This window comes from Giraffa tippelskirchi, chromosome 8 (genome assembly GCF_054371585.1).
Source record: "Giraffa tippelskirchi isolate mGirTip1 chromosome 8, T2T-mGirTip1v1.2.pri, whole genome shotgun sequence".
Taxonomy (NCBI): domain Eukaryota; kingdom Metazoa; phylum Chordata; class Mammalia; order Artiodactyla; family Giraffidae; genus Giraffa; species Giraffa tippelskirchi.
This window is the reverse complement of record NC_137282.1, coordinates 6,374,402-6,398,641: the sequence shown is the minus strand read 5'-3', so window position 1 is coordinate 6,398,641 and position 24,240 is coordinate 6,374,402. Positions and strand designations below refer to the sequence as shown.

Here is a 24,240-nt window from a genome sequence, read left to right as displayed (position 1 = left end):
GTTGGGAAGATCCCCAGGAGAAGGGAATGGATATCCACTCCAGCATTCTGGCCTGGAGAATTTCCATGCGGTCGCACAGTCAGACATGACTGAGCTACTTTCACTTTCAAGGAGTAAGGAAGGTGCTGAGATGTTTCTTCTTTTTAAAAATGTTAAGACCTTTTAAGTTTCTTCAGATACTGAGTCACAGAATCCTATATGCTTTTTCAAAGGGCTGTTGTTTAGTCACCAAGTCTTGTCCAAGTCTTTTGCGACCCCATGGACTGTAGCCCACCAGGCTCCTCTGTCCAAGGGATTTCCCAGGCGAGAATACCAGAGTATGTTGCCATTTTTTTTCTCCAGGGAGTCATCCTGACCCAGGGATGGAACCTGCATCTCCTGCATTGCAGGCTGATTCTTAACCTCTGAGCCACTTAGGAAGCCCTTTCAAAGGGCTGCTCATGGCTATCTGTCTGCTCTAACTCTCTTCCAGTTCAGCTGTGTGATCATCAAAAGACAGATCCTAACTTCCTGGTTCACTTAGCAGATTTGTCCTAGAAATGTCCTGTGTGTCCCTGAAATCAGAGACCTGACTGAGAAAGCCTTCCAAGTCCTTCCAGTCCCACCATGTCTGTGAGTGCCCCCTGCTTGTGTGCACCATGGCGGGTCCCGTGCAAACAGGGTCAGTCCTCTGCCAGGGTCCATGTGTCCACATCAGCACAATGTGGAGATGGTGCAGTGTCCACTGTAACCGAACAAACTAATATGAACAAATATAATCCTTTGACTTTAACTTGCTTATTTCCTAATTCTCCTTACAGAAATATAAGACATTTTTCTGACTTTAAAACTGCTTATCTAACATGAGAAAATTAGTTGAAATGATCCTTGAAGCTCCTTGCCGTCTTAACGTTCTATGAAGAAGTGACTTTCAGGTATCTGATTATTTGAGTGATGGGCTAGAACCTGCCTTCATTTGATTTCCTCCCAGATTTGTGGGAACACACTGTGCTCCCTGGTAAAAGAAAAATGAAGCTGAATAATTTTTAGAATGACATCTAACCAGAAATACACAGAATTTTTTTAAAAGATAATCATCAAATTGTGAAAAATGTTTGTAAAGCCTTTTTAAAAATCAAGAATTAATACACAGCTTAGGATCCAGTTTAATTATCGACATTTTTGTTAAATCCTCATAGGCTCTCAAGAACGTCTTCACTTCTCTCACAAGTATATTCTCTCAGTGGAAATCAAGACTATTTCAACTTTATTTTAAATTGTTTTAATGAGGTAGAGCACTTGCGCCTTATACTCTGTAAACTAGAATCTGAGCATTTTAAAATTGACATTGGTGAATATCAGTTGACATTTGGTCACTTTCCAAGTTGGACTTTATACTCACCTGAGGGTACAGATTTTCAGACTTGACACCAACCTATTGTTTGTGCATATGTAGATGATCTTTGCGTTAGTGTGTTATGATCCAACTTCACATGACATTTAATTAACAGACTTCTTAAGAAAAAGGAGAAAGCTTCTCATTTCATGCTTTAAATGCATTTTAAATAAACAGCATTGTGAAACCACAAGCTTGGTGCTCATTAGGGTGGTAGAGAGCTCCAGTGAGTCATCCTGGATAAAAGACGTAGATTGCAGTGAACACAGAGGAGAGTAATGTGTTTTTAGGCATCATTTTCACCCTTCATTTGTTTGAGAAAATAGCTAGTAATTATTAGGTGTCATAGAGCATTTTCTTTTTTTGTAGAAAATTTCTTGATTGAATTTATCTTGTTCTCTTTTCTCATTTAGTTTGCATAGCCAAGAGTCTTAGGTTTGAAATGGTTTGATTATGATAATTTATCCTTTATTTCTTCTTTCCCAATACCATCATTAAACACCATCTTCAACTTTAAGCAGTGAAAAATAAAGATGTCAGAATGAGCTCTGCAAAATAAAGTCTCTTCTTTTTATTCCGTTGTCAGCTCTAACTTTTCTAGTCTACCCCGAGTTTTCATTTTGTATGGACTTATAGCTACAGTTTCTAGTAGGAATTCAGAATGCCAAACATGTTTTGTTTGTATTTTGCCCTTTTTTAAAATGATAAAATGATATTACTATTAACTAAAAGAGTGGAAGCCGATGTTAGACTTAAAATTCCTAGACTTTGGTTTCATCCTAGTTATATAGATCTTATCTTCCATTTCTGTCCTGGGCAGTATCTTCCTTCCAGTATTAGAGACCTTAGGATTTAGGAAACTGCCTGAGAATAGAGTCCTCCTCAGAAACCGTGGTGCAGTCCTCCCAATTGATAATTACTGTTCACTTCTACTTAGAGCTGTGATAAATGTTCATTTTAAAACTCTTAGCATTTTTAGAGAACTCTAGGAACATCGTCCTTTAAGCTTGGTTTTAAGCTTGAAGAATGAGGTCAGAGAGAATACACCTCAGGAGTTGCTCCAAAGGTCCAAGTCACCCCGTGCTAATGGCTAAGGGTTGGTCTTTCTTTTCCTGTTCACCCGCAGCGGTGTGTCAGGTGTTGTGATACAGATAGGACCTACGCTGGTAAGAGTAGAGTTTAACCCTGAACAGCACAAGTTTGAGCTGCACAGGTTCAATCATTGGCGGAGTTTTCAGCCGTGAGCACTACATACTGTGTGATTCACAGACTGAATTCGCTAACGTGGAACCGTGGACACAGGAGTGGAAGATGGCAAGGAACTGCATAAATGGGAGGCAGACGATAAGTCTCGTGTGGATTCTCAGCTCCCCCCGCCATGTGACGTTCCAGGGTCGCCTGTGGTTGTGGTCATTCCAGGGGGCACCTCCGGGATGAGAAAGGACAAAGGCCAATGGCAGAGCTGGCACCTAGTGGACAGGCGGACGAGGAGGTGCCAAGTCATGGTCAGAGTGGAGGAGACATGCAGGAGGGAAGTGGGAAGGGAAGCTGTGAAGAATTTCAGGAGAATTGCTGACTTCCTTGGTTGCTGTGAGATGAAAGCTGTAAAGACTCTATAAAACTTTGCAGTCAGGAAGTCATTGCTGATCTTTGCCAGAGCAGATTCAGTGAAGTGTAGAAATGGACTACAGACTCCAGTGGGTTAAAGGGTAAACTGGAAATTAATGTATAAAAATAGTCCATGTGGACTCCTGACTAGTTGTATATAAAGGAAAAAGAGAGGTGACGGCAAGAGGAGGAAGTGATTCTCAGGGCGGACTATTACAAATATAATAGAGACCCTGAGGGTGTTTATAGGCTGTGGGGAGGAAGCCCATAGACAAACAAGGGTTTAAAATATAGTGGAAAGATAATAACCGGGAAATGAGATCCTAGGAAGGGTTGGTGGAGGTTGATCTGGAGTACAGGATCAACCCTAAGCACGATTCCTCTGTGTAAGGAGGAAAGACGATAAAGGTGGTTACAAATGTGTGTTTATAGGGTATGTAAGCAGAAAGTTTAATACTCACAAGTTTTTCCTTATGAAATACAAGTTCAAGCTATATGCTGCTAACAGTTATTATTAGAAACCATATCAAGTAACATCTAAGTGCTTACTATCCGCTTTGAACATTATTTAAAGTGTAAAAAATAGTATCTCATGGAATCTCATCCTACAGCTCTATGAAGAAGATATCACTACTTCTCAAAGAAAATGAAACTTAATGAGTGAATTAATTAATCCAAGATCATGGAAATGTTGAAGAGACGGGTCCGGCTCCAGGCACCTCCCTGCGCTCTTAACCTCCGGTGTGGTGGGACAGGCATCCGGGAGAGAGTGGGGGACGTTTGGCCGAGCGGAGCAGAGAGGTTACTGTGGACGGGAAACCTTGACTGTGGGCAGTGGCCGCAGTTACTGTTGACGTCAGTTCTTAATCTCCGAGGCTTAATAAGATAGAGTTGTAGCAATCTTAAAGTAGTAATTTTATCATTTAGTGTTATAAATTGTGTGATTTTTATGTTGCTGTTGGTATTTACTGAGTATCTTAGGTTTTTCCCCCCTTGGCCTCAGCACTGTCATGGAGATCAGCAGCTGCTGTTTCTTTCTGACTCACTTTGAACTGATGGCAAGAGTACCCCTGAAAAGCTTGGTTTGTGCTGGGGCCACGGGGAAGAGAGGAAGAGATATGGGAGAGTATAATTACTTTTTTGAAATTTGTAAAATGAAACTGTGATAACAGAATAGACTATGTCTTCCTTTTACTATGAAAAGGCTTTTGCTACTAATTAGAAGGTGAGGAGTATGTGTTCTTTATAGAAGAAGTGCAAGTTTATACCATCATGTTTGATATTGTAAAATATGGGAAGAGGAGAGAGGAACTTAATAGTAAAAAATATCTCCTATAACAGTTTGTAATGTCTACCATGCTTACATTGGTTTTCGGGCCTTTTTTATTCTTATGGACCCACGGAAATGACTAGATATAATAATAATAGTACGATAATAATATCACATTTTTCTACTAGTTGGGATTTTTTTTAGTTATGTTTAGGGGGAAGCTATACAAAAGAATTGTGTCTGGATCATGCTCAAAGATAAGATTGCATCTATCCATGACACCCTCCTTTTTATGTAATTTTACTCATTTTTCAAATTTATGATAATAGAGCTAATCTTTCTCCTGACTTAAGATTAAGCTGATTTTTTCTCTTTTCTTTCAGAGAACAACTGGAGAAATTATTTCATTGTACTGTTCATTTTTTCCTTCATATTATTAGCCTCAAAAGAAAGTAGCAGGAAAATGTAGAGTCTTTAGAGCTGACACAATGGCACAGTTGTCACCATCAGTTCGCTTCTGCTGATGGTGTCCATTTGTTTCTGAAACCAAATTGCCCTGTGAGACCTCGCTTCATTTCAAATCACTGTTAAACGTGTATGGTAGATGTTTTATCTTTGACCTTCCTTAGCTCTTTAATTATTATGTATCAGCTTTTGCAAAAGTGAGCCTTTGGTAAATGTGGATTTTCTCATTCTGAGAATCCTTTTCACAGCACAGGGTGTCTGGCGGCTCTTATGACGTGGCACGGAGTTGTTTTCACCCACCACTCACTTCAGGTTGCTCATGCGCCTTCATGGACTTTCCAAACTGTTTCTTGCAGTTAGTAGGTTTTAAAAAGAGAAGAGAAGATGGAGTCTGAACGTGTCTTTGCTTTCTTCGTATCCGCTTGCAGGACGAATATAAGCCAGAGAAGGCCCTGTCGGAAGAGGACCTGAAAAACGCCGTGAGCGTGCACCACGCACTGGCGTCCCAGGCCACCGACTATGAGAAGAAGCCCAACGTGCTCAAGCTGAAGACGGCTGATTGGAGGGTCTTGCTCTTCCAAGCCCAGTAGGTTTCGTTGGTTGGTTTGGCTTGGATTTTTAGTTTGCACAGCACCACTTTACACCCAGAAAGAGAATTGGGGTCTACAGGGGACACTTGCTGAGTCAGTCATTAACCGGCTACAACAGAGAGACAACTATCTAAGGAAACTAGGAACCCCTGGGGCAAGCTTTCTGCTTCCGCGGAGTCCCCTGCGACCCTCTGTCAGCCCCTTCCCAGCTCTGGAGTGTGATGTCCTCATCAAGGAGACCGGGGGTTAGTGCCAGTCCCGTCGCACAGTGAGGGAAGCAGACCTGGACTCAGATGACCGACCGTTGCCTGGCTCTTTGCCACGGCCCACAGGTTAACCTCTGAGCCTGCGCTTGTCCCTAGCGTACATCTCACAGGGTTCTGCTGAGAAGCAAATGGGAGCAGGTATGCAGAGAGCCTCGACTCCGTGCCTGGCACATAGAGGCTGTGCAGGAAGTGTGGATTTCATTTCCTTCTCTCTCTCTCCTCTTTCCTTCTGAGCTCCAAGAGTTTGTGATTAAACTGGAAGGAAAAGATAAAACCATACTGTGGGCAAGGAAGCAGGGTGGGTTGCCTATGTCATAAGAAGTCCGTGACAGCCTTCAGATGAGGGATGGAACACTCCACGTGCAGAATTCTGGATTTATGAAGTGAGAAACTTTGGATTTTTAGAACTGAGCCTCGCGAACAGGCAGTTTAGTCGCACACGTGGCATCGGTGTCCGTGGCAGGCATTGTTAATTATTCACGGTGTGCCTCTTACAGCCTGAGCTTGACTTCAGATCCACTTTCAACCCAGCCCTGCCAGGTGACCGCATTTGGCACTGGCATGACATTTGACGTCAAGATAGTAAAAACGGGTGTCCGCGTGCTTGTTGATGAAAACAGTGGAAGATGAGAAAGGGGAATGAGAACAAGAACAGGTTCCCTGGCGATCTGTGGGTGCTGAGCTTGCAAAGGTGTCAAACTGCTGACATCCGGTGAGGAGGAAGTTGTAAGGAAACCCAAAGTTACACAGGATATTTTTAGTGTGGGAGTAAGACAGTTAACACCCAAGGGAACCACAGCCAGATGCATAATTACGGCTATTAGTCATAAAAGTCCTTCAAATTATTCTGTTCCCCAGCATTATTGTTTTTAAATATCTAAAAGTGCTGAATATGATAACTCAGGAGATCTGATTACCCCAAATATAACTGATGCAGAATTTAGTCCAATGAAAGAGAGGCGTGCGGGGCACGGTGAGGGAGACCCCTGGTGGGCTGTTGGCTCAGCGTGATTGCTTTCAGGGGAATCCTGCAGAAAGGGATTTTTAGATTGGCTGACTTTTTGTCCATCTTTGTATTGATTGTATAGCCGGTGGGTATCTCACCTGGTTCCGATCTGTTTCTTCCATTCGTTTATGAGTTCACAAGCGCGGTCAGTGCCGGGCTCCACAAACATGGCGTGCAAGTTCACGGTGTGACACTGACCTCAGGAGATTTCCACGTTCTCTCAGTTGGGTATTTTTATGCCCTATCGAGGTGCACCTCACATACTTCGAAGTTCACAGTGACATTTAGTAAATTTGCAGAATCGTGCAACCCTGTCCAGCTTTAGAACACTGCCATCACCCGACAGAGACTGAGCCCCTGTGCCGTTCTTACCCCCAGCCCGGACACCACTGGGCTCCTCTTTGTATGCCCTTCTCTGGATTTTCATGTACATGCAGGCGTAGAGTGTGTGGGCTTTTCTGTTACTCCGCGTAAAGGTCTGGGGTCATCCACATGGCGCCTGTCTCCGCTCTCCCCGCCCCTGCTGCTGGGTGGCGATGCTCTGTCTGGATTCAGACTCACTGTGTCCATCCTTCACTAGTTGATGGACATTTAGAGTGTTTCTCCTTTTTGAGCCTTATAAATAATGCTACTGTGAATATTCACATACAAGTCTCTTAGTGCCTGTATGTTTTTATTTCCCTTGAGTAAATATATACCTAGGAGTAGAACTGCTGATAAATTTATAGTTAATTTTGTAAGAAACTGTCCAAATTACTTTCCAAAGTGGGTGTATATACCTCTCTATATTCCCTCTATCAGTTTATCCCTCAGTTGTATTTTAAAATCACATTACGTGATTAGAAGACATGAGTTAATTTTTAAATTAATTTCTGACTAGCCTAGTATCAGCATCAAATAGAAAGTAGGGGGTTTAATGAATACTTGCTGTGGAGTTTTTTGCCTTGTTTCCTCTATATCCTCGGGAGGTAGTCACAGCCTAACTCTGTGATGATCATAGGTTCCAGGGCCTTTTGTTGCCATAGTGCTGTTGAAAATGTTACTCTCCAGTGAAGTTTTGCCAGGGATTATTCGTCCCAAGAAGAATGAATGATTTTATATGTCATTTTAGATCAGTAATGAGAAATGGGCAGGATGTCATACACTTAGGTGTGGAAATATCCTGACAGAAGTACACCTGTGTCTCCCAGGAGTCCGGAGGAAATGCAGGGATGGATAAACAAGATTAACTGTGTCGCCGCTGTGTTTTCGGCACCACCGTTTCCGGCAGCCATTGGGTCTCAGAAGAAGTTTAGCCGCCCACTGCTGCCTGCCACCACGACCAAATTGTCTCAGGTAAGGCCTTTTGATCTTTACACTTTGTCATTTTACACTTTGTAAAATAGTCTTACCATTTGTATTTGAATAATGCCCCATATTCTGGGGGCAAGGATGAGACCTCGCCCTGGAGGCCTTGCTGTCAGGGGGGCAGAACACAGCGTGCTGGTGGCCTCTATAATTTGTGTGGGAAGCAGACACGACGGACTCGAGGTGGGGTGAACACACGCTTTGAATTTGTTTCTAAAATGAGTTTACTACTCAGTTACACCGGCCTCACTTTTATTTTTGTTTGTTGTTTGGTCTTATTTTTCCTAACAGTTCATATTTTTTAAATATTTGGCTAAGGGTTGATGTCCTGCCTTGGAAACCAGCTTTTTATTCCTTCATTCATTCAATTTTTCATTTTATTGAGCTTTTCCCATATCCCAGACGGTGTGTGATGCTGGAAACATTCCCAGGGACCCACTGTTCACAGTGCAGCGAGACAGGGCCTTCCCCACCCTCGGGCAGGAGCTGGTTTTCCCAGAGAATGCAGACAGAGCACACGAGAACTGTCTTCGGAGGTATTCACTTGAGCTACTCTCCTTTTATCAGGTCGATGTTTCTGAAGGTCACATTTTATGGCGTTCCTTTCCTGCTTACAACTCTGTTCTGAGGACACTGCATACAAGCCACATCTACCAGTTTTAAACCTGTCTGCAGGGCCACTATTTCCACTCACCTGTTAAGGATTTTGGAAGCTACTTTGACATCTTTGTGAATTTCTTATTGGTGCAATGATAGAGTTTCATCTGGCTGTGATCAACCAGGTCTTGATATCAACTAGCTCCTCTACACACCCAATATCATGGTTATCAATGGAACATTTATTAATAAGTACATATCATGTGCCTGTTGTACCTCAGAGACTATTTTTGGCCCTGGAAATAGAAAGGCAAGTAAAACCAAGGCAGTCTCTGGGATCCAATTGGCAAATATAAACAAGCAAGTAATTATAACACCGTTTGATCAGAGGCACATGTAGGATAAGTCCAGAGGACCGTGAGGGCTCCAGACAGGGCCTGGCCTTGGGGGTGAGGGAGACACTCACAGGATGGGCAGCAGGAGAGGTGTGGGAAAGGGGGCTGCCCAGCAGAGTGAGGCCAAGAGGGCAGAGGAGACAGCGCTGATGTCGGAGCCACGCATATGTCATCAAGTGTGACTCCAGTACAAAGTGTTGTGAAAGGCAAGAAGCATTCCACTGTGGAGCTCTGTGTGTGTGTGTGTGCGTGCGTGCGCATGCACGCTAAGTTGCTTCAGTCGTGTGTCTGACTTTTCAACACCATGGACTGTAGCCCGCCAGGCTCCTCTGTCCATGGCATTCTCCAGGTAAGAATACTGGAGCGGGTTGCCATGCCCTCCTCCAGGGGATCTTCCCGACCCAGGGATCAAACCCCCACCTCTTTTTTTTTTTTTTAATTTATTTTAATTGGAGGCTAATTACTTTACAATATTGTAGTGGTTTTTTCCATACACTGACATGAATCAGCCATGGGTGTACATGTGGTCCCCATTCTGAACCCTCCTCCCACCTCCCTCCCCATCCCATCCCTCAAGGTCATCCCAGTGCTCCAGCCCTGAGCACCCTGTCTCATGCATCGAACCTGGACTGACGATCTGTTTCACATATGATAATATACATGTTTCAATGCTATTCTCTCAAATCATCCCACCCTTGCCTTCTCCCACAGAGACCAAAGTCTGTTCTTTACATCTGTGTCTCTTTTGCTGTCTTGCACATAGGGTCATCGTTACCATCTTTCTAAATTCCATATATATGCGTTAATGTACTGTATTGGTGTTTTTCTTTCTGACTTACTTCACGCTGTATAAAGCCCCACCTCTTGCGTCTCCTGCACTGCAGGCAGATTCTTTTACCTGCTGACCCACCAGGGAAGTCTCTGCAGCTGGTGCTGAGCAAAGGCCAAGTGATGAAAGGTCTCCTTTGGTCACGTGGAGGATTTTGGATGCCTCACCATCCCCAGCATCCTTAGGAAAGTAGTGTAAGCAGGGAATTAACGTGATCAAATCTGTGCTTCAGAATTTTTTCTTTTTACAATAGGAAGAAAGCATCGGGGGGAGGAGGAAACCACTATAAGCAAAGGGTGCTTTCAGTAGAAAGGAAAAGGGAGTGAGTTAGAGAGGAGACGGGTGGAGGTGGGCGGGAAGAGGGAGGGTTCGGGACCCCCTGGTGGTCCCGTTTGCTCCGTGAAGTGAGGAACGGGGCTGTCCTTGGGCGTGGGCTCTGGGCACTGTGGTGTCCCCTCCAGCTTTGAGTAACCCCTCATCTCCTGCTTCCCTCTTGATGCTTCTTTCCAGAGTCCTTTCCTATGTCCTTTCTCTCTTTTTACCTCCAGATATTGCAAGGCGTGCTCAGAAGCAGAGACAAACAGGTACTTGAGGAACAATAGTGTTTAAGTTAGTCAAGAAAAACACAGGGAAACTGTCAGGCCAAGAGAAGGGGGAAAGATCAGGTACAAACAGGACAAAAAAGATATCCGGTGAAGTGGCAGGAGGTGACTGGCTCCTGCGGTGAGAGCAGCATCAGGGGTGCTGGTTGGAGCGGCCATGATGGGCGCCCTCAGGGGGATGAAGGCAGTGAGGACGTGGAGGAGGGACGTGTGGGGGTCCTGCCCAAGTGCATAGAGACAGGCTGGTGCAGAGAGCAGAGGAGACGTGGTTTCAGGAGAGATTCTTTTGTTTCTGTAAATTCATCATTATTATTAACATGGTTTGGTTGATGCTGCCCATGTAAGCACTGCTATTGCTGTCTAGTTCATGGACTAACTACCAAAAAAACTGTTAGGAATAGGAAGGACCAAACAGCTCACTTTACAAGGCAAAATGGCATTTAACTTTCAAGGATAATAAATATCCTAAGAGAAAAGGAAGGCTTTACTGCTTATTGGCCAGACTTCTTCATCCACCCAACTAAAATACGAGCTCTCAAACCAAATGCATTTTCCCACTTTAATTTTGGGTGCTTAACATAAACAGTAAGCCACATTACACAAGGTTCAGTTCAGTTCAGTCACTCAGTCGTGTCTGACTCTTTGCGACCCCATGGACTGCAGCACGCCAGGCCTCCCTGTCCATCACCAACTCCTGAGGTTTACTCAGACTCATGTCTATTGAGTTGGTGATGCCATCCAACCATCTTATCCTCTATCATCCCCTACTCCTCCCACCTTCAATCTTTCCCAGCATCAGGGTGTTTTCAAATGAATCAGTTCTTCTCATCAGGTGGCCAGAGTATTGGAGATTCAGCTTCAGCATCAGTCCTTCCAATGAATATTCAGGACTGATCTTTAGGATGGACTGGTTGGATCTCCCTGCAGTCCAAGGGACTCTCAAGAGTCTTCCCCAACACCACAGTTCAAAAGCATCAATTCTTCGGCGCTCAGTTTTCTTTATATTATTATATTACACAAGGTAAGAGGAGAGAAAAACAGTTGAACAACAGGCAAAAATACTTTCAAAACTTGAGTTTTATTTTATTAGTTTCACTAGGAGTTTTGCAGTTGGTATTTTTCAATAGATTGGTCTTTCTTGCCATTACTCCTGTAAAAGATCTAGGATGAAAGGTGATCTGAAGTTAGAGGAACATTAGTAATTTTAGAGCAACATGAGAGCTTTTCCTTGCTCTTTCCTCACTGTGGAACCTACATTTCTATTTATTTTCTACTTGGAAAAATGTGAGTGAGTGAAAGTCGCTCAGTCATGTCTGACTCTTTGCAACCCCATGGACTGTAGCCCTCCAGGCTCTTCTATCCATGGAGATTCTCCAGGCAAGAATACTGGAGTGGGTACCTGTTCCCTTCTCCAGGGGATCTTCCCAACCCAGAGATCAAACCTAGGTCTCCCACACTGCAGGTGGATTCTTTACCCTCTGAGCCACCAGGGGAAAATGGGCTTCTGTCCTATTTGTGTATGGGCTATACATTGGTAGGGTTTCCCAGGTGGCGCTAGTGGTAAAGAATCTGCCTGCCAGTGCAGGAGACACAAGAGACGCAGGTTCATTTCCTGGGTCAGGAAGATTCCCTGGAGGAGGGCATGGCAACCCACTCCAGTATTCTTGCCTGGAGAATCCCATGAACAGAGTAGCATGGTGGGCTACAGTCCATGGCGTCTCAAAGAAGCAGACACGACTAAAGTGATTATGTATGCACATACATTGGTAAGTCACTTATATGTGAAAATGAGTGTGTTTATTCATTTGTGTATTTTTACCACAAGACCCCACCACCTTTGTCATGGCAGAGTCTCTTATTTTAAACAAATGCCCTACATTGGAATTTAAAATGAAAGGCATAACATTTTTGATATTTTTCCTCATTTTGAACACAGAAGTGTAAAAAATACATACATAATGTGATCAAAATGGTGAGTTCACAATTTTAAACAAGCAAGTATTGACCAGCAAGAAGTATCCTCTGTGTCACATAAGATGACCAAACCCTTTCAGGAATTTTATTTCTTTGTTAAAAAAAAATACAGTGATGCCCCCCTCCCCCACCCCACCTTCCCCACCAGAGAAGTGAGTCACTGAGACTTTGTGGGCCTCAGTTTTCCTCCTGGAAAATGAGGAGATTGTCCAGAATGTTGTTTAAGATTCTTTCTATCACTAGCTCTGTATATTTTTTGCCCAGGTCATCGTGTTTGTTGACTACCTATGGAAAATGTGCCTTGCCCTTGAGAGTAATAGGAGAATTAGAAGCAAATATGTGGAAGCCAGCTTGTGATAAAGAGCAGGTTAGAGAGGGGGAGGGCGCTGGGGTGCAGACCGTCTGCTCCAGGCGTCTGGGCACCTTCCGCTTTGCTGAGTCACAGTCGCCCTTGGTGAACCCCGGAGGTGTGTCTGGATGCCCCCGCAGGCCTCCGCGCCTTCAAGGCGAGGCTCCCCCTTCACCTCGGGCAGGTTCTCGGTCTCAGCCCTGCTGACCTGGACCCTGAGTGGTGCATTATTGTGGATCGTAGGGTGCTGAGCTGTATTCGCAACCTCTGCCCACTCGATGCCAGTGTCACCCCCCTTTGTGATAACCAGGACTGGCTCCGGGCACTGCCCAGCACCCCGAGGGCCACAGCCCCCGCTGTCCGCAGCCTCTGCTCCGGCCCAGACATCTTTCCTTCCTCCACAGCCTGCTGCCCCTCCCTGACACGCCGGACCACTTGGATAATTTCAATCTACAAAATAGACATACACCAGGGTGAGTGCCCTGCTGGGAAAAAAAAAAGTTAAGCAGTGTTAGGAAAAAATGAAATATTCAATTAGAAGGTTGTTTGGTGCTTTTAAAGACACACTGTTCATCACCCTGTCATTTGCAAGCTTCTCTTTAATTTATTCTTGTCTCCTCTCCAAAGCATATTAGCCATCGTTCCTGAAATTGATGATTGTCGGTGCAGCATGGTTCTTTCTGAGCAGCTCTGCTGTGTGGGAGGAGTTGCCTTCTTGTAGTTGTTTTTGCGGCCGTGTTGCCAGAGCACATTTCTCTTCCTGTTGCAGGTGGAGAGACTGGTGTGAAAATGTTTTAAGTTTTGCTTCTCCTTCTGTGTAGCACTCCAGACTTAGGACTTTGTGGCTGGCCGTCTTTAGGATCTATTGGGCCTCCTTTTCTACTCATCGGATAGTCATTTTCAGACATTAGCGCACATAAGAATTACCTGGGGACTTATCTAAAATGCACCTTTCTCATCTCCGCCCACTCCTCCATCAATCAGGTCTGGGCCAGGGTCCCCAGGAATGTGTGTTTCTAAGACCCACCCTGCGTCCAGCCGCCTGCTCTGCAGATCAGAGACCCTGCCCTGCAACACACCTGCCTCCCTCGCACGCGTCCCCTGGAGACCGCGCCTCCTGCAGGGGTCGTCTCCTCCGCTGCCTTGTCCTGCTTCCCTCTTTGACCCCCAGCCATTGTCCCGTTAGAGGCTGACTCCGGATGGCCACCAAGTGCTCCCTGTGGAGGGCCGGGCCTTCGTTAGCGCGGATCACAGACAGGAGAGGGCTGTGTCTGCTTCCAGCCTCGTGTTCTCCATCCCGTGGTTTGACTGTGGGGCAGCGGTGCCAAGGCCCAGGAGAGTGGGCAGTGTTGGTTCACAGACTGGCTCCACGTGAGGATGGCCAGGAGAGGCCAAAGACAGGGGCAGCCACTGCGGGCTGGTCGGGGCAGGTTTAATACGCAAGGGAGCTTACTGACGCGTCTGGAGTGGCCGAGAGACAAGCTGACCCTGCACCTGCCTCCAGGATCTTGAAGTTTGTGAGGAGCCTTGACTGGATTCAGTCAGGCAGGCCATCCATATGGTCCCAGCACCACCTGCTGTCTCAAGGCCACAACCCGGGGCAGCTCCTAGCGAGGGGAAGGCAAGGAGAAGGCGCATCCCGAGGCTGGGGGCTGGGTGAGGAGCCTCCAATGGCCCAGCTCCAGCTCCAGGGTCACCAGCTGACCCGCCCTCTCAGGGACCTCCTGCATAGCAGTCATGAGGAGCAGAGACCCCCGAGGACGGCGTCCTTCTCCAGGCTGGGCCCTCACTGGCCAGAGGCTCCACCCGCCCAGCCACTCAGGGTCACATTCTCAGTCCAGCCACTCCTCCTTCTGAAACATCTTTCTGTCCTGCCCACATCCCTCAGTCCAGACTCTGGTCATCTTGACCTCAGATGTCCTGATTTTTTGGATCCTTCGCCTTGTCAGTACTAAATATTTGAGTAGGTATCCTTCAATATATGTATTGAATCTTTTTAATAAAATATAACATAAGAAGTGCTGAACATCATTAGTCATTAGGGGAATACAAATCAGAATCATGAGATACCATTAGGATGGCTATACATTTTTTAATCTTTTATGAAAACTAATGTAGTGGTGAGGTTACAGAGAAATTGCACCTCTCATATATTGCTTCTAGGAATGTAAAACACTTTGGTGGTTTATCAAATGATTAAATATAGAGTTAACGTGTTTAACAGCAATTTCACTCCTACTTTGATAACAGGAGAATGAAAACATGCACTCACATAAAAACTTTTACATGACTGCTCACAGCAGTATTATTCATAACAACCTAAGGTGGAAATGGGCACCAGCTGATGCTTGGATGAATGAGATATTACATAGCCACACAACAGGGCTTGATTCAGCCATTAAAGAATGCAGCTCTGACACATCCCAATGTGGATGAGCCTTGGGAACCTTGCTACGTGAAAAGCCAGTCACAAAAAGAGCGTGACATGTGATTCCATTCCAAAAGGTTCCTTTTAGGGGAACTAAAATGTCATAAAATTAAATGCAATGGTTTCACAGCCCTGGGAATATATTTAAGAGCTCTAAATTGTACATTTCAAATGGGAGATTTGTGTGGTAAAGTGTGAATAATGCCTCAATGCTGATTTAAAAAATTTCTCCCCAGTGGGTCACCTTGCCTGGGGTGCACACACCCCACTTTGGAGAGCTCTGGCAGCCTGTTCCTAGTCCCTCCTGTCCGACTCTTGTTTCTCTCCAATTGTTCCTGCACAGTGCTGGCTAAAACAGGATTCCTTCAGTATCATGTAACCGTAACTGGCTCACTGTTACCAACAAGACACAGTCTAGACTCCTTGGCATGGACGTGGATTACAGTGTTCCACACCTTTTCAGAATAGACAGCTTTCATATTCATTTATTAGAGAGTTGTATGTAATGTATGGGTGGGCTTCCCTTGTCGCTCAGTAGTAAAGAATCCGCCTGCCAGGAGATGCAGTTTTGATCCCTGGGTCAGGAAGATCCCCTAGAGTAAGAGATGGCAACCCATTCCAGTATTCTTGCCTGGGAAATGCCATGGTTAGAGGAGCCTGGTGGGCTATAGTCCATGGGGTTGCAAAGTTTGATACAACATAACGACTAAAACAATAGCAACAATGTAACAGATACTAAGTACTCAAGCAAACAATTACGTTGTTAGGCTGAAGCTCAGTGAACACTGCTTAAGGTCTTTAAAACCATCTTCAAAGTGAATTGATTAAACAAAATCTTTCTGATGGGGCTTTCAGCAATAGTCCCTTTGGACCACTTTGAAGGCAGGTGTTCTTCAGTCTAAATTCCTGCAGCTCAGGTTTGATGAAGCTGCAGTATTTAGCAATCTGAATTGTTAATTGCCAGGCAGATTTCTAGAAATGCCATTATCTCCTAAATCATGTCTGCTTTAAAACAGCACAAGCAAACAGTCTGAGGTCTCCCTCTCTACCTTCCCCCTTTAAAAAAAAAAGTCCACTTATTCAGCTCCTGTTTCCTAAGGGGACCAAATGTCAGGTGCCATGTGAGATGTGTGGACATTATAAAAAGAGCTAAGACTCATCTTCGACTCCTAGGTGCCAGATGTTGGTCAGGTGACTTCTACAAGCCATAACCATGCCTCTTGCTCTCCCCCGGCCCAGCACCATACTAGACCCCCAGGAGCTGAGAGAAGGAGAAATGACCTCTCTCTGCCTTCAGAGAGCTTGTAATCAGTAAGGAAGATAAAATTTACAGAGGTCCCGGTATATTTTGTTAATAAGCATATGGTGTGAACATTTAGGGCTTCTCTAGTGGTTCAGTGGTAAAGAATCTGCCTGCAATGCAGGACCCATAGGAGACACGAATTCGATCCCTGGGTCAGAAGATCCCCTAGAGGAGGGCATGGCAACCCACTGCAGTATTCTCTCCCGGAGAATCTCCATGGACAGGGGAGCCTGGCAGGTCACAGTCCTTGGGGTCACAAAGAGTCGGACACGACTGAAGGGACACGCACACACATGGACATTTAAGTGCTGTAGATACAGACGTGGAAGAGGCTGTGACATCTGGGGATTCTGGCTTTGAATGGAATTTGGAGAAAGGATCTGGGTTAACACTCAGGTGTCTGGGAGCCGTGGGAGAGAAGGCAGATGAGGACAGATGAGTTTACTGACAGGCTTGATGGCTGAGGTCAGCGCTGATCCAGGAGGGAGCAGATGGTTTTGAAGCTCCTGTTTTCAGCAGCTCTTTGGTTTTGAACAGTTGCCTGGAGGCTCAGAGTTGGGAGAATGGGGCTGCTGCTCCTCTGCCTTTACCTCTGGGGCCTCCAGCAAGGACTTGACCTTTTTGGATCTCCACGGCCTCCAAGAGGAAGAGGTTAGAGGGGTGACGAAGGGTCTCTTTCACTGTAGAGTTCCTGGGGCTGTGTACTCCATAGCAAAAAAAAGCACTGGTCACAATGCAGGAGACGCAAGAGATGCAGATTCGATCCCTGGGTCAGAAAGATCCCCCAGAGAAGGGCATGGCAACCCACTCCAGTATCCTTGCCTGGAGAAACCCATGGATAGGAGCCTGACTGGCTACAGTTTAAGGGGTCACTAAGAGTCAGATAGGACTGAGCACATATGCGTGCACACACACACACACACACACACACACACACAGGGCCTGTCGCCTAGTAGGTATGCAGGTGGACAGCTGTGTCCACCTCAAGCTTCCCTCCCCTCCCTGAGCCTTGTGCTTGGTTTAAAAGTGTGTGGAGCTGACTTGGGCCTGGCTGGCTTTGGAACCGTCCAGCTGAGCCTCGAAGGGGAGGCTTTGGCCCTACCTCAGCCCTGGACTCACTGCGAGGTCGTGAACAGCTAGCTTACCTGTGCCTATCGCCTCATCAGCTAAGAAATCTCTCCATGAGATTAGAGTTTGGTATTTTAAAGGAAAATATGAAATTTTCTTCAAAGTCAAATTACTATATAAGTAGGAAAAAATTCGATATTAAATGACATCATTTGAAACTTGCCTTTTGGATAAAATTTCATTGTATGTGCAATCAAAGGTACTACCAATGTACATCTATTGACAGATAGCAGTAGTTTTTCCTGCATCCCTTATTTAATGCCAATATTTAAGTTGTGACTTTCTAATATGAAACTGTTTCAACAGGTACCTGCCATTTGCTGTCTGTTCCTTTCTGTTGAACTTTGTCTGGTGCATTTCTGCCTTCATGAAATCCCTTTCATTAGTGTTGTCCCATGAGAGTGGCCTGCCCACTCCCCTAATGGGAAGAAAACAGGGAGGTTCCGTTTTCTGGTCCGGAGGTTCTGCCGGTCTGTCTTCCCTGTGGGTATTACAGATGCAACTGTCCGTGTGAGGCTGGGAACATGCTGCATCTTGTGCTGTTACCTTCCTGCTTCTCTGCTCTTATGTCTGTTTTTATCAGGAAAATCTGTGTGACTCCTCTGCCGTGGGATTCTAACCTTGGGGTAATTTGCATAGTCTGTACCTATCTATACCCATAAGAGCCACTTGGAATTTTTATTTCATTAATCAAAATAGATTTAAGAAGTATGATTTTCTTTTCTGCTTTTCCCTTGACTTTAATGATCTTGACATTTTTAAAGATTACAGGCCATTTATTTTATAGAATGTCTCTTCATATGGATTTGACTGATATTTCCTCATGATTCTATCTAGGTTTTGCATCATTGGCAAGAAATGTGATTTTAAAATATTGTTATTTTGAGATTATTTCCTTGATTCTTCATGAAGTCAGTGAAGTTGGAATAAAGCACTGCACATTGAATTTTGACATTTATTTGACTGTGAATAAATTATACACTGGCTTCCCTTGTAGCTCAGCCAGTAACAAATCTGCCTGCAATACCAGAGAGAGACCCAGGTTCGATTCCTGGGTTGGGAAGATCCCCCAGAGTAGGAAATGGCAACCCATGGCAAACCAGTATTCTTGCCTGGAGAATCCCATGGGCAGAGGAGCCATGGGGTCGCAAAGAGTTGAACTCAACCTAGCAACTAAACCACCACCACCACCCAAACTATACACTATAAGCTATAAACTACAGAACACTATACTTTACAAATCTGGACTCAATAGAAAAATGGGTCCAATATGTCAGCAGCCAGATCACAGAAGAGGAAATCCTGTAAACATATGAAAGTTCGTTCTTACTTGTAATCAGGAAAATGTAAATTCAAATCATTTTATTACCCATGAAATTAGCAACAATTTGCAAGTTTGATGTCACATCAAGTTTTGGCAAGGGTGTAGAACAATGGGAATCTTCAAGCCTACTGTGGAAATGTAAGCTGGTGGAAACACTTGAAACAACAGTTTAGGATTATATTAAAGATGTGCATTTTCTAAAATGCAGAAACTTCACCTCTTGGTGATCACAGATTTCAGAGACATTGTGGATTTGGTTTCAGACCATTACAATGAAATAAATATCTCAATAAAGCAAGTCACACACTTTTTTGGTTTCTCAGTGCATATAATGGTCATGCTTACACTATACCCCCACCTATTAAGTGTGTAATAGCATTGTGTCCAGAAAAACAATGTATCTGCCTTAATGAAGAAATGTTTTATTGCTCAGTATTAACCATCATCTGAGCCTTCCATGAAGTTGTAGTGGTATCGTATCAGCAAGGATCACTGATCTCAGACCACTGTAACAAAATAATTATAATGAACAGGTTTGAAATATTTCAAAAGGTAACAAATGTGGCACAGAGACCGAAAATGAGCAATGTTGGAAAAATGGCATCAGTAGGCTTGCTCCACACGGGGTTTCCACAAACCTTCAGTTTGGAAAAAACACATTATCTGCAAAGTACAATAAAACGAGATGTGCCTGTATGCTATAGGAACACCTTGCTCATATTCACTGGATAACATCTATAAGGATGTAGCATCATTTATAACAGCCCATAGAAACCGGAAAACAAGTTAAATGTGCCTCAGTAAATTTGTAGTTGAGGGACGTCAGAACCTCTATTTGGGAGGGAAAAGCATAGGTTACTACAGTTTTTAGAATAACAGCCTTCAGAAAATTATTCTTGAAGGCATTGCTTGCCTCAAAAAGGAAAATATCTGGGTAGGTCTTCAGCCATACTGACAGACAGGACGGCTCTGCTGAGGTCATGGCTTGGAGAAGTCCGATTGTGCGGCCCTTAGCACGGTGCTCGGTGCCGTGCCTGTTGGAGTCTCTCAGGAGACCAGGCGCCTGGCTGGGGAGGCTGGCCTTGGCCCTGGACACCATTTTTCAAAGTGAGAAATGAAATATTTCCTGCCCTGTCAGTAAACAAGGATGTCATAGTCATCAGCCCTCCAAGGTGAGCCCAAGGATACTCGGGAAAGAGAAGAATGCCTGCCATCTAACAGCCATCAGACTACAGCCACTCCCTATGGGGAGCCCAAGGTTAGCTCAGGATGTGAGAAACCCAGGACCCTGGCCCGGGATAGCTGAGATGCTCATGAAAGGAGTGATGTCAGTGAGCCGAGACCCTCGCATGTTCCCATACCTAGAGAAGCGCTAAATTCCTTAACTTGGGATATCTGCTTTCCTTTGACAGTAATCTTTTGATGTTAAGACTACCTGCCCTTTGTTGCAAAACTTCCATATGACCTGACTCCTCCCCTCACCTCCTCCGAGCGGTTCTCTCAGGGTCCCTTGAGATGCTGTCTCCCGGGCTTGGAGTCCTAAAAATTCCCACTGAATGAAACATAGTTCTCAACTTTTAGGTTGTGACTGTCTTTTTCAGTCGACAGAAGGTACACGTGGACACTGGCTGGGAAAGCTGGTGGGACGTGGCAGCAGAGGCACGTTGGATGAACGAAAGCCATTCATCACGAGGGGTCTTTTAAAACTGCACTGCGATTGTTTCCTGATTTCATTTCATGGATGCTCAATGGCTTCATGCTCCCCTGCAGGAGGAGCAGCTGAAGTCTCACGAGAGCAAGCTGAGGCAGATCACCACGGAGCTGGCGGAGCACCGCTCCTACCCGCCTGACAAGAAGGTTAAAGCCAAGGAGGTGGACGAGTACAAGCTCAAAGACCACTACCTGGAGTTTGAGGTGCGTTGAACCTAAATGTCACAATGCCTGTTGCCTGAGCTATCTTAGCGTGTTTCCAGGAGGCAGGGTTTTCTATAGCTTCCGTATCTGTGGGCAACGCGCCTTGACCCTCCCTCTCCTGGAGCTCCGCGCAGGGTCTCGGCCGCGGGGGCCCCTCATGTTCATGGTTCTATTTAAGCATCAGAGAACTGTCCGTTTTTATGCTTAAAAGCAAATCGCCTGCTGGTTGGAATAGCATGTGCTGGCTGCGAGACAAAAAAAACAACAGTCGATGGACATGCCGGGGTGGGCAGCCGCTTTCTCTATTTCTGCATCTCTTCCAGCAGAGTCTGAGTCAGAAAAAGTACCACGGAGAAAATGAGCTGCGGGGTGCCGTGGCGCGTCTTCCGGGTGCGCTTTCGCTGCTAGGCAACAGATGCAGCTCTCCTCTGCCTCTCATGCCCTTCACACGCAGGCTGGTAAATCAAGTCATGGCACATCCAGTACTCCAACACGTGTGGCCACTAAACGGGATGGGGAGGATCCATACAATCTGGAAAGACAGAAAATCTAAAAACGAGTTGAAAACACTGTGATCAGTAAATGTTACCTTTGGCTAAGGGGCTTCCCAGGGGGCGCTAGTGGTAAAGAACCCACCTGCCCATGCAGGAGACAAACGAGATGCAGTTTCAATCCCTGAGTCGGGAAGACCCCCTGGAGGAGGGCGTGGCAACCCACTCCAATATTCTGGCCTGGAGAACCCCATGGACAGAGGAGCCTGGCGGGCTACAGTCCATGGAGTCGCAAAGCCATGACTGAAGTGACTTAGCACGTTCACACCTTCAGCTAAATCTTCCCCCCTGTTAGTGTCAGGGTTATGTTTTAACTGTGACTGCCCCACCAGCTGCTGCCTGAAGACACTGAAAGGATCCTCGAGGTTAAGTACATGGGCTTAGTCCAAAATAAAGAACAATTATCTTTTACTTTTTATATAATTTTTTTCTGCGGAGTGTGTTGAATCTGTCTTTAGCTATTCTTTTGCTTTGTAGGTCTGGTCTATTCTTACTCATCTGACAATCATGTTTCTGCCTTGGGCTTGAAACACAGCATCATCTGAGCACCCTCACCCTGACCCATCGCCCCCAGACCTAATCGGACACCAGAGCCCAGCGCCCTGCTCTGATGCCTCCCCTCCCCCTGCTGGCCACCAGCTGTGCCTTTCGGGCCCCTCTGCCCAGGGCCCAGGTTTTTTCACCTCTTCTGTCTTCAGCTCATCCTGCACACTCCTGACGGTTTTCTAAGGCGTGCTTCTGTGAACAGCTGCCCTTGGTTTTCCCCTTCACCTCCCCCAACAATTTACCTTCAAATAAAGTCCAGTCCTTAATCTGAGAGGATTTGGGTTCCTTCTGTCTGTCCACAACACAGGTCTTCCCACCATGACCTCCATGTAGATCAGTCATTTTTCTGCTACTTTGCCCTCTCCAAACTCGCTGTTATGCCTTTGTTCATCTACTTTGAAAAGAAAAAAAAAGAAAGTTAGCTGCTCAGTCGTGTCCTCCTCATTGTGACCCCATGGACTGTAGCCCGCCAGGCTCCTCTGTCCATGGGATTCTCCAGACAAGAATACTGGAGTGGGTTGCCATTTCCTTCTCCAGGGGATCTTCCCGACCCAGGGATTGAACCCCGGTCTCCTGCATTGCAGACTGTTTACCTTTTGAGCCACCAGGTACTTTATTCTACCCCAGCTGCTCTTCCCTCCTGTCATTTCTGAGAGTCCTGTTTGTCTTTCAGTGTACAGCCCAGGCCCCTCCTGTGAAAAGCCTGCTCTCAGCCTGCTAGTCTCCATCCTGCTCGGGGGCTCCTCTTGAGGGGGTTTCAGGGTCTTTGCATCTGTGGCTGGTCCCACAGCATCTGCCCCCCGAGGCTGTGAGCCCTCGAGAGCAGGGGCCTCAGGTCCCCTTCCCATCTCTGGTCTGTGCTCACTCGTTGAATTGGACAGGGTTTCATGGAAGCTTTTAAAAGTCTTAGATTTTGGAGTTATAAAATGTGGCATTTGGTGCCGTGAAGATCCATGTACCAGTTTTCTTCGTGGTTAAGCAAGTCCTTGCTCTGTGCAGATGAAGAAAAATCTTCCTTTTATTAAAGATGAAAGTTTGTTAGCTAAAACTTTGGAAGCCTCCCCAGCCAAAGACTTCTTGAAAAAATGCTTTTTTTAAAAAAGCAAAATTAAGCGGCTCATCTTTGTCCACACCTGTTCGTTCTTGGGAAATGGGAGTCCTCAGAAATCTATCACAATTCTTCACACGTCTGGAGTGGCTTTCAGCTACCAGCCTGTTAGTTTCACACATGCTGATTAATTTCCCAGCTCCTCAGGCCCCTGCTGCCAGCCCGCAACACCTCACTCTGAGCCCTTGGCTCCAAGGCCGCGAGTCTGCACCCAGGAGGCAGGGGTGGCTGCAGGACCAAGGAAGGGTCACCCCTGCTAGACGCTCCCCCTGCTTTGAACCTCCCGTTGGAGCCCCTTTTCTGGAAATGTAACCCAGCCAAAGCCAGCATTTCCATTTCCTGACATGAGCTTAGACCAGCCTTTGTGCGGTTAAGTCTTGCTTTCATCAAATCGTCACATCAAGGAGCGCGAAGGTTGCGTTCCAGGACTTTGGCTCATTAACATCTTCCCATATGGTAACACATTGGGCGTGTTGGATTGTCTGTCGAACCTCATTGACCTGTGTACCAGAAAGGCGGATGGTCCCCTCGCTTCTTAGAGGTTATCTAAAAAGGTTTTTGTGAAGTAGTCTTTTTTTTTTTAATGAACTGTTAGTGTTCAGTAACTGAAAGTTGAAGTAGTGTATCTTGTGGGGTCCACTTTGCTGTTATTTCAGCCACCAGGCTTTGTCTTGTGTGTGTACCTGCAGTGATGCCCTCAGAGCATCCAGTTTTCCAAGGCTTCCCTCGCAGGCTGCCCTGTTCCCCTGATGGGGGGCTCTGAGCGCGACGGACCATCCCCGCGGGGTAGGGGCAAGGGTGTCTGAACGTCAAGGACCTTCCTGTCTACTTGTTCATTGTTCTTTCCTCAGCTTCTAGAAGATGAACTGAGTGCTCATACATATTTGTTGAGTAAATAAATGGAATAAGGCAACATCAGAGGAAAGCTTAGTAGCTCCCCTGAAAACAAAAGTGATGAACAGACAGCAGTGTCTGCAGTTCCCTGTGATGGGCAGGGGCAGGGACCGGAGGGCATCTTGAGTCCCACCTGCGTCCCTGTCTCAGGGAGGAGCCGCCGGCCAGGCCTGCTCTCTCAACGGCTCCTGTGGTAGGGACTCCCTGCGGTTTCAGAGCAGCTCTTGTAATTTTCACATCTTGGTAAGAAAAGCACCTTCATTTTGTTAGAATATTAAGCTGTTAGGTTGCATTTCGGTTGTTTATATCCCAGGTTGCTCGGAGTACAAACAGTTCTTCGGGTGGGCCAAATCCGCAGCACTGAGAAACTC

The 24,240-nt window shown here is 45.8% G+C and overlaps 1 protein-coding gene across 41 annotated transcripts in view; it reads left to right on the top strand.

Annotated features, from left to right (window-relative positions):
• The window catches only part of PSD3 (pleckstrin and Sec7 domain containing 3), a 540,565-nt gene that overhangs the window by 428,547 nt on the left and 87,778 nt on the right, over positions 1-24,240 (top strand). For 26 of the 41 annotated variants that reach the window (XR_014062388.1, XR_014062392.1, XR_014062391.1 and 23 more), the window contains 3 exons: positions 5,147-5,304; positions 7,771-7,915; positions 20,627-20,770. Coding sequence is in view for 22 of the 41 variants with exons in the window: in XM_081521119.1 (XP_081377245.1) it covers positions 5,147-5,304; positions 7,771-7,915; positions 20,627-20,770 (447 nt within the window). In the remaining 19 variants the exon portion in view is untranslated. Of the gene's footprint in view, positions 1-5,146; positions 5,305-7,770; positions 7,916-8,494; positions 8,800-20,626; positions 20,771-21,798; positions 22,139-24,240 lie in introns of those variants that run through there. The other 15 variants (XR_014062406.1, XR_014062394.1, XR_014062400.1 and 12 more) reach the window with 3 other exon arrangements.